At 45.8% G+C, this 16,170-nt stretch overlaps 1 protein-coding gene across 3 annotated transcripts in view; it reads right to left on the reverse strand.

Annotated features, from left to right (window-relative positions):
- Positions 1–16,170, reverse strand: part of SOGA1 (suppressor of glucose, autophagy associated 1) — a 142,444-nt gene that overhangs the window by 42,902 nt on the left and 83,372 nt on the right. Inside the window, exons 5-8 of one of the 3 annotated variants that reach the window (XM_053246047.1) lie at positions 6,958–8,178; positions 3,885–4,046; positions 2,503–2,628; positions 701–931 (exon numbers count right to left, since the gene is read on the reverse strand). In XM_053246047.1, the coding sequence (XP_053102022.1) occupies positions 701–931; positions 2,503–2,628; positions 3,885–4,046; positions 6,958–8,178 (1,740 nt within the window). Of the gene's footprint in view, positions 1–700; positions 932–2,502; positions 2,629–3,884; positions 4,050–6,957; positions 8,179–16,170 lie in introns of all 3 variants that reach the window. The other 2 variants (XM_053246046.1, XM_053246048.1) reach the window with 2 other exon arrangements.

The following is a 16,170-nucleotide window of genomic DNA, read 5'->3' on the forward strand; positions in this document are numbered from 1 at the left end:
GTGGTGGGCATGGCCTCATTCAGCCCTGTTCTCCTTTGGCAGGTATGGGACTGTGGCTCAGGGGTAGAGCTGCTACTTTGCATGTAGAAGGTCCCATGTTCTATCTCTGACATCTCCAGGTAGGGATAGGAAAGATTCCTGTCTAGAATTCCTGGAGTTCTGCCGCTAGTCAGCACAGACAACACCAAGCGAGATAAATGAACAGTCCTTCTCAGTATAAGGCAGCTTCCATTAAGTCTTTCCTTTTTTCTTCATTATCATATATATATATATATTTAACAGTTTTTAATAATTGATTTGTTAGCTGCCCTGAGAGCACTTGTTCTGAAAGACAGGACAGAACCCTGCTAAAATTTTTACTTACACACACACACACACACACACACACACACACACACACACTAAAATACATATAAAACTAAAATATCATGAAATCTTTTCATGCTAAGCCCTCTCCTCTTGTTCTCTTTCTCTTTTTCTTTAGTATAATAAGAACCCGTGGGTTGCAGGGTGGGCTATGGCTAACTTTGCCATTTGCTGCATATAAAAGTACAGAAAAACAAATTCAACAAAAACAGTTAACAGAAACAAACAAAAAAGGTGGGGAAAGCATGCTTAAGGCACAGGCTATAGTTCTCTGTTTTAATATCAATGGGATACTTTGCTTAGCAGAGAAGCTCGTTCTCATAGCCTGGCATACCTCCAAGAAGTCATTGCCCTCACTCTGTAGGATCTTGCCCTGCCTCCAACGCTTCAGAAACCACTTGAGCTTCATGAAAAGAAGCAAGAAATTCTGCTTGAACTGCTGGGATTCCTGCACCAAAAGATTCTTCTCCTGGCTCCAGAACTTTTGCTCCAACCGCCTCTGAAGGTTCAGGCTCTGCAGCTCAAATTCTCGCCTCAGGAGGGCCTTCTGGTGATCTTCCTTCAGCTGAAGAGGGAAAGAAAGATGCAAAGAGCAAGTACATTACACAGGATGAAGTAATAGCAAGCCTAGTTATATACCACACCAAATAATCAAGACTGAATGTTAAAGAAAACCCAGGTGCTACAAGGCACATTGCCATAATTTTCACTTTAACTGTTATCTACTTTGAAGATATCATGAAGTTTTAGACATACTTCTAAAACTGGCAAGGACTGAGGTGATAGCAGATAGAGAAGGACAGAAACATCATGGTTCCTTTTTTTTCCCCATTTTAAATTTTTATTGGCTTTTACAATAGCTTACAATTAAGTAAATATTGACTTCCCACTTACCTATCTGCGCGGTTCACGTTAACTATACATATAAACCATTGCTATAATAATTCAAAACATAGATACTCCACATTACTACTCAATTTTACCCAACCCAACCTGCTGTTATTACTATATTTCAAACCCTGCTGAAAAGTCCATATTAATAGTTCTTTAAGTAAAGTAAAAATGGTTCCCAATCTTCTTTGAAAAATTTCAAATTTTCATCCCTTATAAGTGCCGTAAGCTTTGCAATCTCAGCATATTCCAAAATTTTTATCAATAAACATCAGGGTTTATTGAGGTTTTTAGTCGACTAAAAGCCACAAGAGGACTCCTGGGCTAGGGTACAGTCCCTGGGCTTTCCATTCACACTGCACATCTTTTTCATACTTCTCTTTGCAGCAAAGCCCTAGTCAGACAGTGACACTGTTCACACGAGCAGCCTTACGCAGGCTTGGGCAGCCCTACCTGAGTAGGGCTGCTCGTGAGAAGTGCCGGGATCAAGGCCAATCCCAGTGCTGCCTCCTTGGGTAGCCTCGGATTTTTACCCAGCCTTTTACCCAGGTCCAGGATTGTGTGTGTGTGTGTGTGTGTGTGTGTGTGTGTGTGTGTGTGCCTGGATTACAAGCAGCCTGAGCAGACACAGAGCTGGGTAACTAGAGCACCTGGCTTGAGGGGAAATCCCTCAATGCACCGTTCTTCTCGTGCGGTGCATTTAGGGCTATCTGGAGGCCAGGCTGCATTTTCCCAGCCTCCAGAACTCTGAACAGCCCAGAGCAGCGTGGATTGCATGAGGGCGTGAGCCACACATCCCACACATGGATCGGGATCATCTGGGGGGAAGTTAAAGTTTGATCTTGCCTTCCACTGTGCCCTCCTTGCCCACTGAGAATAGTCGTGAGAACAACCGTATTATGATGTATGTATGTACAGATGTCTATATACATGTATATAAACCCCTGCTAACTTGGCAGAGAGCCACCTTTTAATGTGGCGATTCTCTTTATTTAGCAGGGGGAGAGTAACTGGCCCTATCCACCCCCAGAACAGTACCTCCAGTGACTGTTGCTGGTGTCTAGCAACCAATGTGCAAACATAAGTGTTTCTTTTTAGACTGTGAGCACCGCAGCACTAGGATATGCCTGAAGCAGTGAGAGGAATTTACAGCCTGTGCTGGCGTTCTCTGTGCATTTGTTGCATGTCCGTCTCACAGCCTGCTCTGTGCAGCCTGAGGAGTGGCTCCAGGCAAATCTCACTGACCTGGCAGACTTTCTGAGTGAAGTTTTCTGCCTCCTCCTTCCTCAGTTGCCTCTCCTGGGACAGCTGTTCCTGCAGGCCCCTCAAGCTCTCGTTGGCCTCCGAAAGAACCAGTTGCAACTCTTTGATCTACAACGACAGTTGAAAAGACAACTATTATCATAGGGGACATCCCTCATAAATCCTAAATTCTCCATGTCACATCTACATTTAGAAGATACACTGAGAAAAGGAAAGGGGGCGGGGGAAGGATAACCATGTGGGAGCAGGGCCAACTTCAGAAATGGGTGAGCTATGCCACTACTCACCATCCTGTGCTTTCAGGGACCCAGCATACTTGCAATGGCTTTAAAGATTTGTTCCGTACAGTGTTTTAATTTTCTTTCCCCCCCCCCAATTATTAATTTAATAGTGTGCCAGGTTTGGAAAGTAGTAAGAAATCCGGTACACTGGAAATTCTGAGTCAACCTGGCTTATTCTGTTAGCTGGATCTGTTAGAAGTCACTGAACAAACCTCCTAACAACTGTTCGTTAGATTTTTATACAGCTTTTCATTAAAACAATCTGAAGGCGATTTACAAAACACTCAAACACTATAAAACTATTAAACAGTTACACAATAAAAATATTAAATTGGAATATAAAAATACAAATCTAATTAAGTTTAAAAAAACACCACAATGTTTTTATGACTATGAAAACTAGGAGCACATAGCCAGACAGTCACATGGATAAAAGGAGGAAGGGATGTTGCCTGACACTCCTCCCCCTCCCGGGGGGCAGGGGGAGCCAACTGTGTAGCATGCATGTGAGCCAGGATGGTTCTGTGTACCCCCTATGAGGCTTCAAATATCCCCAGGGGTTCATGTAACCCTGGCTGAAAGCCCCTGTCCTAGCCCAACAATGCAGTACAATGCAATACAACTAGAGCTGAAGACCGACTGAGTAATATATTGTCAATGCAAAATCTGTACCGCTTCCCTTTTGTTTCTCCACGTTTGGCAGTTGTTAAATCAGGACTTTAATACAACTGCTGATTCCTCCGAACATCAGTGTTGTGTAGGAATATGCAAGTAAATGTATGTGCAAGCGAAAACTAAATGCTTCCTCTGGAAATGCAGTGAACATGAGCACATTAAAATGTTCAAGCTGCAGTTTTCCCTCCAGAGCGCCAATGAGTCTGCCTTCAGACTCAACACGCTACATCCACAAAATTCCTTTTGGATCTCACAAAAGATGTACAGATGGCTGAAAACATGAAATGTGGGCGGGTTCCCCCCACCCCACCCCCATGTCAAACATGCAGAGCTGGTGTTTCTCCAGCCAGGTCATCCTCCCCAAATTCCCTTGGCGGACTCCCTCCCTTTGGAAACATAAGCACAAACCTCAGATACATAAGAGTCTTTCTCCTCTGGTTGGTATGACCTGTAGCTCCTATCAAGTTCCATGTTGGGGTCCACATCAATGGTGTTGCTGTTGCTGCTGCGGTAGAGATCGGAGGGCCTGCTCTCCCCGACGTCCCACTCTGGGGCCTCCCTAAAGTCAGACTGCTGCATGCATGGGCAAGTTAATGAGAACAAACCAAAAGAGCAGAAAAGAAAAGAAAAAACAAACAAAACAATGGGTCTCAGGAACAATAAAGAGAGCTACAAGACAACAAAAAGGATGAAGAGGAGGAAGAGCTTCACTACCGTGGCAGAAGACAATGTGGAAAACAAAAGGAGACACAAAATGAGCAGACACGTGGGCTGGATTGTTTGGGGAGGGGGAAAAGAGAGAGAGGGGAAAAAATGTGCAAACACCAGTTATGGTGCCATGCAGTGCCAGGGGTGGGGTCAGGGCTAGTTGGGGTGGGAGGCCAGCAGCATGCACAAAAATAGAACTCTGAAAAACTGGAGTGTGCTACAGGAGGTTGCAACCCAACCAACCTTCCAGTACCCTTTCCCTTCAAAGCAGAGCTCTTAAACCTTGCTTAGGCCTTACTCTTAAATTGTAGCAGCAGTTCATGATGAGCAAAGACACGCTCTCAGCTACATGCCCGCTTGCTGCACAGCATTCACGTCAGAAAGACCTGAATGCTGTGCACTCAAAGGTGTGAATGCTGTGCACTCATGGATGTGTAACTAGCTTGGCCAAGGTACCAGCTAAACCATTTGTTTAGAGAGACACAAGTTCCAGCACTCTCCCATGTGCTTATTCCACCAAGGGTTAATATAGGGAGCCTTCTGACACTATAAGACACTCTTTCCAGTAATAGCCTCAGTGAATCTCTAGTAAAGAGATTGCTCCAACTGAGCCTAGCACAAGAGCCAATGGGTGACGTCTGATACCAAAAGAGCTTGCAGACTGACTTCTCCAGCTCTCAGAACTAGGCAATTGTGACAACAACTGCAAATCAAACTAGAAGTAGCATGTTATGCTTCCTTCTCTCCTCTGTGTTTATTAAAAAATGATTTTGGAAATTTCCTTCCTAGGACTAGTACTTTGAAACTAACATTCTTGTGTTAGGGGGAAGTATGATCTATCCCTTCCAGATGGTGAACATATTTCCCCAACTCCATCTTTTGCACACATAAATTACCTGTGTGTCCAGAGCAAAGGCTGAGCACGTATTCTTGCATCCATCGGGGAAAATCACTACCAAGTGTGTGGCACTTATGTTCAGGATCTGCAGGAAAACCCAGCAGCCTGCATTCAAGAGCTCCCCTCTCTCCTCCTTCCAGTGTAATGTAGAGTTCAGAGTTAAACCACACTCCAATTGAAATAAAGTCTCAGTAGAAAAGTTAGCTTGTGTAACTCATAAGCTCACTTCCAGTGTTTCAAACATCAGTTGGTGCAATAAAAGGTGTCATCTCAGAGCCAAACTAGACCCATGAGTGTGGCTTTGGCAGAGGATCTTTAACTCTTGCCTTCCATTCCCTTTCCCTAATGTAAATCTCACAACTATTTTGTCAGCGAGGGAAAACATAAAGATGCTGTTCCTGTCTTTAATGTCTTGAAGAGCTAATAGCAGCTTGTGGAGAAAAGGTTACATTAGGGAAAGGTTATGAAATGAAAGGGCTAAAGATGAAAATCTTTGCAGGTGTACTTGGAAATAAGTCCTGCTAGGCTTAGTGAGGCTTATTCTCTCATAAGTATGCTTAGAATTGCAGCCTTGGAACAACACTGGCCCACACCATTTTACAAAATGTGGGAGATCCTAATCACAGAGTCCTAAACTGCAGAAGATGCTAATCCAGAGTCACGTCTGTTTGGGCCCTCATATACCATTTTGAGAGAGTATTAAGTTGTTCGTATCTCAAACAACAGTCCTCGTCTCCATCTACCTTTGGGAAAAGTAACGTGTCTGTATCTGAAAACGCATTATTGTATTTACCTGAATCCAAGAATAGGTATTTTTCCAAGTTATTTGATACTAGAAACTGGGTATGGTGGGGTGTTGTCTTTAGTTTATTATTCTCTTCCTTTTGAATAAATAGTATAACCTATATTTAACTCTTTTTTAAAAAGGGGGTCATCTTAAATTCAGGATTGTCTTCTATTCGGGTAAATGCAGTTAAGATATTTTCACAGGAGAAGCCATTGTCGAAATAACTCCCACGTAAAGATATCCAAAGTTATCACAATAGGAACATAGGAACATAAGAAGCTGCCATATACTGAGTCAGACCATTGGTCCATCTAGCTCAGTATTGTCTACCTAGACTGGCAGTGGCTTCTCCAAGTTGAAGGCAGAGTCTCTCTCAGCCCTATCTTGGAGATGCTGCCAGGGAGGGAGCTTGGAACCTTCTGCACTTCCTAAAGCGGATCCATCCCCTAGGGGGAATATCTTACAGTGCTCACACATCAAGTCTCCCATTCAAATGCAACCAGGGTGGACCCTGCTTAGATAAGGGGACAAGTCACGCTTGCTACCACAAGACCAGCTCCCCTCACCTAGACCAGCTCTCCTCACCTATTAGAGAGGACTCTTCAAATTCAGTATTTTCTCTAATTAAGCTAGTTAACTTCTGAGATTTTTCATATGGGAGTTCCTTTGGGCAACTACCTCCTCACATGAGAAAAGGTTGGTAGAATAAATGCATATTGGCTCAAAAATGAGAGTGCATGCCTGACCTCTGGATGCAACTCTTCTGGCCAGGGTCTGCGTAATTTATCTGTTCTGTACAACACCTGGACTACATCTGGCACTAAACAGATGTCTGGCAGTAGTCATAGAATGGTATACACTTCTCTAGGCTCTCCACCTCCTGTCCCATGCACACTCTGATAAACCAGAGTCCTATCTTGTCGCTGGCCTTGGTTTCATGCAGTGAGCCAGTTGTTAATTTGTCATTTCACTCTGAGGAGGCAGAAAAGGGAAGTTACACTACAGGTTTTGATTTGTTAAAGCAGGAGAGAACAGCATGGTAAAAATAATAATAATAGTCACTTTCAACAATTTGGGGAAATCTTCACCTGGAATTCAGAGCTGTTTCCTTTCCGCAGAGCTTCTTTTGTGGAATCCTGGGAGCCGGGACTTGGCAGGGAGTCTTTCAGGCAGTCTCCAATGTGGTCCACTTTCCTCATGAAGGTGTTCAGCTCCTGCTGAAGGACCCCAAGCCGCATCAAGATGGCACTGATCAGCTTAGAGTCAGAGGTGCTCTCGTTATCCATGGCCTCATTCAGGACCAGTTCTGCACAGTCATTGTCCATGCAGAGCTTGAGGCTAGAAGTAAAGCCATTGGCATCTGAGATCAGGACGTCAATGGCTTTGCTGACCAGCGCAGCCTGGTCCCTGATGTCGAGGAGGGTCTCAAAGTCCTTGGATCTGAGAAGCCTGCTGGGGCTCATTTCATGAGATTTGATAAAGCCATTGCCAGCTGTTCTTTCCTTAGCATCATTTTCTCCGCCAATTGGCACCTCTCTCCATAGTGATGTTGGAATGCACTGGGCAGAGTCGCCAGCCTCTGCATCTGTCTCTAGCATGGGCCTGGTGGTCTGGCAAGAGGCAAGATCACAGCGCTGCAAGTTGGAGAGCAGCACGCGGTTCTCGTACTGCAGCTTCTTGACCTTTCCACTTAACTCACTGATTTGGACTTTGGCAGTGGCCAGCTCTTCTTGGGAGGTCTCACTGATCACAGAGCAGCTGTCCTCAGATAGCGTAATGTCTAGGTCATGGTCTGACTTGTACTTATTGAGCTCGTTCATGAGGAGCTTGTTCTGCTCCTCTAGCTCCATCAGCGAGCGCCTCAACAGTTCTGCCTCCTCCTCTACAAACTGCAACTGCCGCCTGAGCTCCACCATGCTCTCTCCAGAGTCCCCACAGTTTGTCATGGAGAAGGCAAACCGGATGTCTTGTCCTAAGAGTTCTTTATCTCCTTGCCCCTTCATGTCATCCATCTCTGCCCTTAGCCCTCGGTTTTCAACCTCAAGCTCCACTATCCTCCGGCTCAAGATGTTGGCTTCTTCCTCTACAAGTTTCAGGTGGACCTTCAGCTCTGCCTCTCTGGAATGAGGGGAGTCAGCCAGCTCCTCTATGGAGAGGGAGCTCTCCAGGTCCCCATACAAAGACCGGTATTTTGTCAGCTCCTCCTTCATACTGTCATTCTCTTTGGCTAATTTTGTCAGTTTTTTGCACATCAGAGCAGACTCTTCCTTAGCAAAATGCAATTGACACTTAAGGTCTGCGCTGTCCTCCTAGGATCCAGAAAGAAAAATGATGCAAACATTATCAAAACTTCACACTAGACAAGATGCTCTGTGCTAAAAAGATTATCACCGAGGCTCACATCTCTATTAGGGCACGAAAGTTAAAACTGACAAGCTGCCTGCATGCATTTAATTACATTTGCATCCATGTCACACAGGGAAACCAACTGGGGTGGACAGGATATGCTGCCTATCATTTGCTTCCCATTATTAACCTATTTATGAGAATGTCCCAGAGTACTGTCTCTTTCCTTTCCTTTAAGCATCAATCCTTTTCTCACAACAACCATGGTGAGTGAACGTACACAGGGGACAGAGCAGTATTATAGCAGCAGGACCTCCCTGCTACCTACATGCATGCACTTGAGTGTCTGCATTCCAGACAAGGAGGTTTCATATCCCGGCTTGTAAAATATAGTTAAACCACCGGTCTCAGATTCGGTCAGTATGCAGAACTGTGGTTTAAACAACCAGGATGCTCACACCACCACTCTGAAGAAATGGAAGCACGCGGGCTCAGTGCCCACTCCTGCCTCATTCACAATCCAACAAACCATAGTTTGTTTGATCATCTGAATTGGCCCAGTATGTGGAAGAGAATGGCTTGTTTTATATCTTTAGCTCCCAAAAGAAGAGTTAAGTTAACTTATAGTTTTAATCCATATGACATTTGCACATTTATATATATATATACTGTTGTATATGTTTGTCTATATCATATATATAGTAATAACAATAATAATCTAGTCTTACTCTGACATTTATACTGCTTTTTAAAGCAGTAATCACAGATACCGTTGTTTTTTAAAAAGCCTTGTTTTGTCTATGGATAAAACCCACAATTTTCAAAACAAGTTAGTCTTTGTATGGCTCCTAACAAATACCAGTGTGATACTACAGCTCAAACATTTCATTCTGCTTGCAGTTCTACAATTAATGGGAGCCAAAAGACAACACACAAAAGACCTTCGCTTCCAAAGCAGAGTGGAAAAGATTGTCCCTCTCCCAACAGAACACCATTTATTTATTTATTTATTTATTACATTTATAAACCGCCTCATCCAGAGGCTCTGGGAGGTGTACAATTTACCCCCGACTCACATTATTACCCATTTACATATATATGCACCCTAAACCAGTGTTCCCTTTAAGGCGTGCAAGCGCACTCACATGGTTTTTGATGTCCACTCAGTCAATTTTAGATCCCGCTCAGGTTGAATCAGGAAGGTTTCACTCTGAATGCATGTATGCATACACTGCCTTGATACTGCGGCCCAGAACAAAACTCATTACGCAAACAGATGAAAAAAATTAGAACGTTGCCGCCCCGCGGCCACCCCCCCCAAATACCACCATTGTGTGTTGGAGGTGAGGCTCTCCCAGAATTTTTTAAACCTGAATCTCTACCTAGCCCAGAGGAAGGGGATCGTGAACTAAGGTCTGATAACCTCTGAAGCTTTTTATACTTCATTAGCTTTTTCAACAAAATAGTTAAATGAGCCCCACACAAAAGACATAAAAACCAGAACAAAAAAGTTAAAAATCACAATTACATCAATCTATATATTTAATTCTCCTGGGTGCGCCTTTAGAATGTGCATCCCAGTGCCCAGCTGATTGGCTGGGCGGCGGAGGCACCTGATAGGCTGAGGCGGCGGTGAGGCCGGGTCGCAGCGAGCCAGTGGGTCGCAGTGGCAAGGCGGCGGCGGGCCCAGCTGTGGTGGCGGCAGTTTCAGGCCCAGTGGCAGCGGTGAGGTGACAGCAGGGTGAGGGGGCGGCTGGGCTGCCAGGAAGAGACGGGGCTGGCTTTAAAGCTGGCCAGAAACCGTGGGCGGGGAGTGGGGGAAGGACCAGCCTGGGTTGGAAACGCCGGCCCCAAATACCGCACAGATGTTCTGTGTGGGGTCAGCAAGTACAAAGAAAACTTGATTGTGATGAAGACCAACATAATGATTTGTCTATTACAACACAAACTTACCATATTCTGTTCAGAAGTCAGAACAATTCTTTTCCTAAACATAAATGAACTTCCAAAACTTGCAGTGTCTTCCATACTGAAGCTCTTCTCACGGTCAGTGAGATGAGCTACTGGGCGCTTTCCAGATTAGACCCTGCAACGGGATCACATTGGATCTCGGAAGTGTGCTGTCACACTTCCTGCGTTTTTGACACTGCAGTCCCTAGGAGGACAGCAGGGTGCCATTCACATTGCCAGTGCCTTGTCTGGAATTTAATTGCTGTGATATAGAGCTAGGGCGTCATATATCCGGCATAAGGAAGTTGCTGCTTTTTCGAGTTGTTAGCTGCTGCGAGACTTCTCCCCCTACTGTTTACGTTTTCAATGTGACTTACCTGAACGGAGGCATTTTGCTGCTGTTGAGAAGCTAGTCTGGAAAGTGCCTTGGCGGGTCTACGGGGGAGCAGGCTTAGCTCACTCTCCCCGCAGACAAGCAGCCTCCAAGCCCTGGGCGGCCGGATCGGCTGCACACACAACTGCTGCCTCCGTCATGGAGCCGGTGGAGGCTACGGGGATCAGAGGCCAACCAGCCCCGGGAAGTTCCAGGATACCCCATGCGAGTGCACAGGGCATTCTGGAGAGACCTCTGAGGCTACGGTTGCGGGTCTACTCATATGTCGCCGCGAGCCACAGCGGCACACAAGCAAACAAATTAAGATAACAGAGCGCTCACTCCATTAACTTCATTTAAGAGGAGGGGGAATTAGGCGGGCTAGCCACCTTGGAACCACTGAGTTTGTCCACGAGCCCAGTGGTTCTGATGATCAGTAGAAAGTGGGCTAGGTTCCCTTAGCCCGCTTTCTACTGATCATGGGAATAGCTTCACTCTGCATGTTTAAATAAAGGGAGCTTCTGCATCCCTCCCATTCTCTATTACATCTCCTTGGCCCACCAGCAGCCACTTCTCCTCGGCCTGCCGGCTGGCCCGACAACAACCGCTTCTCCTCGCCTCAGTGGTGGCCACTTCTCCTGGGCCCGGCCGTCACTTTTTCTTCTCTCGCCAGCAGCCGCTTTTCCTCAGCCTGCCAGCCCGCCCGGTGGCAGCTGCTTCTCCTCGGCCCAGCGGCTGGCCCAGGGCAGCCGCTTCTCCTTGGCCTGCTAGCCGACCCGGCAGCAGCTACTTCTCCTCAGCCAGCCTGGGGCCACCGCTTCTCCTTGGATGGCCCAGCGGCAGCCGCTTCTCTGCTGGCCAGCAACCCATCCCCGCTGCTAATTCCCAGATTGCTCACGAAATCTCATAAGAGCTGCCACGCATGGGATTAGCAACAGGTACATTTATGAGAATTATATATATAGATTCTCTTTCATTCATGTAAATACACCTCAAGACATAGCGACATCGAGAAACCAAGGGAAACAGATCCTTCTGAAAGGCCCCATGGAGCAATGCAGAAGGAGGAGGTAAGCTTTTACCATTTGGGAGTATATTTCTGGCTTCTTCTGAAACAGAGGCAGGGAAATGTGACTAAACAATTGCTACACATTACTAAGCACTGGATCTGTTCTCTTTCCTGAGGAGACAAGGGTGGAAAAACTCAACCCTGCTCTTACAGACTTTCTAAAGGGGGTGGGGGGAGGGACAGTTAGGAAATACTATACAGTTTAGAGATGTCTTTGCTTGGACTCCCTGGAGCAATCTGGAGATTTGAACTTTTCCCTCAAGGAATATTACCTCATTAAAAAAGTGACGGTTGGTTATAAACTTAGTTCATTTCCTGTTTCCATGGCTCACTGAGGGAGAGAAAACTCTGAAAAATCCCTCCTCAGTAAAGATACTCTCCACCAGGCACTCGAGAGCTCCTTTCCAGATGGCCAATACAGTGCGAACATTCAATTGCAACTGCCATGCCTGAGATTGCATCAGCCACAGTTGAAACACAGCCATCATTAACTCTCTAACTATCCTACATTGTTGTATTATGCTTACAAAAATTCATCACACCAGATTTAGGCATAGCGAAAAGGAGAAGCGGGGGGATGGGGTGGACCAGAAATTCACTGGAAGAAAAAATTTCCCATGAAGGGAAAGGAAAGGCAGTAACTGTAATCCTTTGATGCAAGCAAGCAAGCATTCATGCTCTCTCATATTCTATGCACAGTGTCAACACTGGAATTCAATGGAAGCCTTGTATAGGATAGCAGCTTATAATTCTTAATGCTTTTCTGGCTACTGGGATCTGATTTTCAAATCCTCAGCATCCTTCAAAGGGCTCAAATGTCAATATGACTTCAGACTGAGGACACATATCGACATTTCTATTGGTCACAGTTTGAACATTTAGTGACAAAACAGAAGTTTGAGAGAAGTTTCCCACCAAAAGCAAATAGTTTTGGAACCTTTACTGTGCTAAAACTGCACTGAGGGTCATGTAACTGATGCAGTCCATGGAAAAGATTTCCTACTCTACAGATTAGGAATGAGCATGGAACTGGTTCGGGGGCCCTTTACGGGGCTCTGAACTGGTTCGATCAGTCGGCAGTTCTGCTGGCTCAAAGGCGGGGGGATACCTTTACGGGCAGGCACACACACACTGCACACACCGGATACTTCCATTAACTTCCAGATGAGAAGGACACCGGAGCGGCAGGGAGGTATGCAGCCGCCCTGATGAGGACTTTTATAATTGAGCACCAGCAGAAGAAATGCGGCAGGAGGGATAAGGGCACCCTCCCCCGCCCTTAAAGGTATGCCCCGCCCACCTTCGAACCACCACCCTGCCAGTTCCATGCACATCCCTACTACAGATAGATGGAAGGGATGAGTATGGACTCAGCTTGGGGCACAAGTTTCTATCAGGCATCAGTGAGTGTATTCAGTCTGCCTACATGTCTTCTCTGGGCCATATAATGGCACAGTGGGGAAATGACTTGACTAGCAAGCCAGAGGTTACCAGTTTGAATCCCCACTGGTATGTTTCCCAGACTACGGGAAACACCTAAATTGGAAGACACCTAAATATAGGAAGGAACACCTAAATATAGGAAGATGTTGGAAGGCATCATCTCCTACAGCACTGGAGATGGCAATGGTAAACCCCTCCTGTATTCGACCAAAGACAACCACAGGGCTCTGTGGTCACCAGGAATCAACACCGACTCAACCGCACACTTTACTTTTAGATGTGTTCTGTACACATAGCTTATGTGGACTCCCCTCCAAGTTGCAGGGGAGTAACAGCAGGAGAGGGGGCATGCCCTCAACTCCTGCCTGTGGCTTCCAGCGGCATCTGGTGGGCCACTGTGCGAAACAGAATGCTGGACTAGATGGGCCTTGGGCCTGATCCAGCGGGGCTGTCCTTATGTTCTTATAACAAGAATCAATTTTCTGCTAAATGTAAAACCAATTATTGCCTTATAGCACCCAAAGGTGAATTCTTTGCTTTTGGATAAGTGACTAGAAATCTACCTAACTGTGCCTGTACCACTAAACATCAAATATTACCTCTTTGTTGTGGAGAGAGGAAAATACATATTCCATCCATATAAATTAACTGCTTCCTATGACAAATTAGGGGAAGTCAAGCAGTCAAGAATCCCTCTACAAAGCACAACTTAAAAACCCTTCTGATGGGGCTTTCTCTCCATCTTCTTGTCCTCAAAGATCTATATTGCCAAAATACTATTTCATGTTTTCTCCACTCTGATAATTTAATACAATTTTTAAGCAGCACTTTAAAAAAAATTCTGCAAATTGCATAAAGCAAATACAAATTTGCATAATAGAAATTTGTCAAATCTATATAATACAAATTTGACAAAATAACATAAATGAACTCAATTTAGAGTTCATTTATATAAATTTGTCAAATCTGTATAATTTTTTTTTAAGTAAGTTGCATTTTTGACATAACAGGCCAAAACCCCTCTAAATGGAAAGTCATAATATTAAATGGAGCGAATATAATATTATACTTGCACTAGTATTTTTAAGCCCATTAAAATAACGGGCGCTAGTACCTTTTTGTTGTTGTTTCCTTTATTCCTTCTCCCTCTCTCTTTCGCCCTTCTTTCCTTTTTTCTTTCTCTCTCTCTCTCTTTCACTCCTTCCTTTTCTCTCCCTCTTCCTCTGTTTTCTTTCCTTCCTTCCTTCTCTCTCCCTCTCTCTCCTTTCCTTCCTTTCTTCCACCTCTTCTCACTCCCATCTTTCTGGTTTCTTTTTCTTTTCTTCTTTTCTTTCTTTAACGGGCTTGTTCTTTGGGGCTGGCTGCTCCTCCCTCCCTCCCTCTCTCTCTCTCTTTTTTTGTCCTTCTCCCTCACTCCTTTCTCCTTTTTCTTTCTTCTTCCTTCCTTACTTCTCTCTTTCCTGCTTTTCCTCCCTCCCTCCTTGTTTCTTTTGTCCTTTTCCTTCCTTTCTCTTTATTTTCTCTCCTTCCTTCTTTCCTTCTTTCTATTGTCCTGTCTCCCTCCCTCACTCCTTCCTCTCTCTCTCTCTGTCTTTGCCTTCCTCCCTCAGTCCCTGGCCCATGTTAGCTAGTAGACCTTTGGTTCCGCCTATTTCCGCTTCCTCTGGCTGCACCGCGTCCTCCTCCTTTTGGCTGGGCCCAGTGTTTTCTCTGGTCTGGAGTGGGGTTTCTTTTTCTGATTGTTTTCCCCTACTCTCTCTCCCTGTCTTTTGACCCACACTTGTGTATCTGTTTTCCTTCCTCCCACCCCACCCTCTTGTTTTCTACCCTTCCCTCTCCCGCACTCTCTTCTTTCCTTACCCCTCTCCCTTGGCCCTCTGTCTCTTTTTATCCCCTCTCCCCTCTGTCCCGCTTTCTTTTGCCCTTCCTTCTCCCTTATTTAGTTTTTTCTTACTTATGAGGCAACTTTTAGAGCATATTTCTTGTTTAAATAATCTTTTTTATTTTTTCAACTCAGTATTAAACTTAACTTACTCATTTTAATCATTATGGTGAGCCTTCCCTTCTGTGTTATCCTGTTACCTTAAAATTAAAGAAAAGCAAAATCCTCCTACTTTCTGCCTTACTGTTTTTGCTCTCTGCGTCTCCCATGGACCCCTCCCAAACAGAGGAGATTTGAGCAGATTCCACGTGGGCTGAGCTAGGAGGCTATTTCCACAGTCTCGTATATTCATAGAAGGGATGCTAGCTTAATTGCGTTGATAGTCTATGATGAGCTGCAGACTGTAGAAACTGGTCCCCAGCTCTTGTATCCAGTATGCCCTGCTGAAGTCCAGAGAACTCCAGTTCTTATAAAGTGCATGCTTCTACTCTGTTCCAGAGGACTTCACTGTGATGACTGTTTAGCCTAAGACAGTGGCACTGCCGCAATATATGAACCCATGAACTGCCTAGAATCAGACCAAAGGGTGGGTGATTTCTCTGGATTTGTCCTGAAATCGGGCAAACTAAGTAAACCCGGCGCATTCCTCCCACATTAGTGGCCATGGCTCCGCAGAATGCGCCTGGCCAGCCCTCGCTTCGCCGTGACTGCCTGAGTAGGTGTAGCTGAGGCTCAGCCCATCCTGCCCTCAGCCTGACTGACAGGCTCAGCAATGAGGGAGATGCCGGCGCTGAGCATCTGCCATGATCTCTCTCGCTGCCCAGACTGTCAATCAGGCTGAAGCGGGGCTGGGCTGAGCCCGAGCATTTTGTCAGCCAGTCAGGAGGAGGGAAGGCGGGAGAAGCTGCTGCCGGTCAGTTCTCCCCCTTCCCCTCCCCGAGGATTCGTCTCTCCCCTGGCTTTGGAAGCTGAGGCGAGCCCTCCGATCCTGAGCAAAGAGCGTGGCGTGCTAGTGAGTCAGGGAGTGGGAGCAGGAAAAGCGAGCACAGCGCGGCGTCTCAGCTTCAGGGGCACGGCGCGTCCGCCCGTCTACACTGGCCAGAAGAACTGGGGCATGGCGGGCCGAGGAACGGTCCGGGAGGGGAAGGCTGCAGCAAATAAAGGGTAAACCTCGCCCCTTCGCTTCAGGCTCCTTTTGTCTGTTGTGTGGCACACTCAGATTTAAACCTCTCTCTGGG

This window comes from Hemicordylus capensis, chromosome 4 (genome assembly GCF_027244095.1).
Source record: "Hemicordylus capensis ecotype Gifberg chromosome 4, rHemCap1.1.pri, whole genome shotgun sequence".
NCBI classification, from domain to species: Eukaryota; Metazoa; Chordata; class Lepidosauria; order Squamata; family Cordylidae; genus Hemicordylus; species Hemicordylus capensis.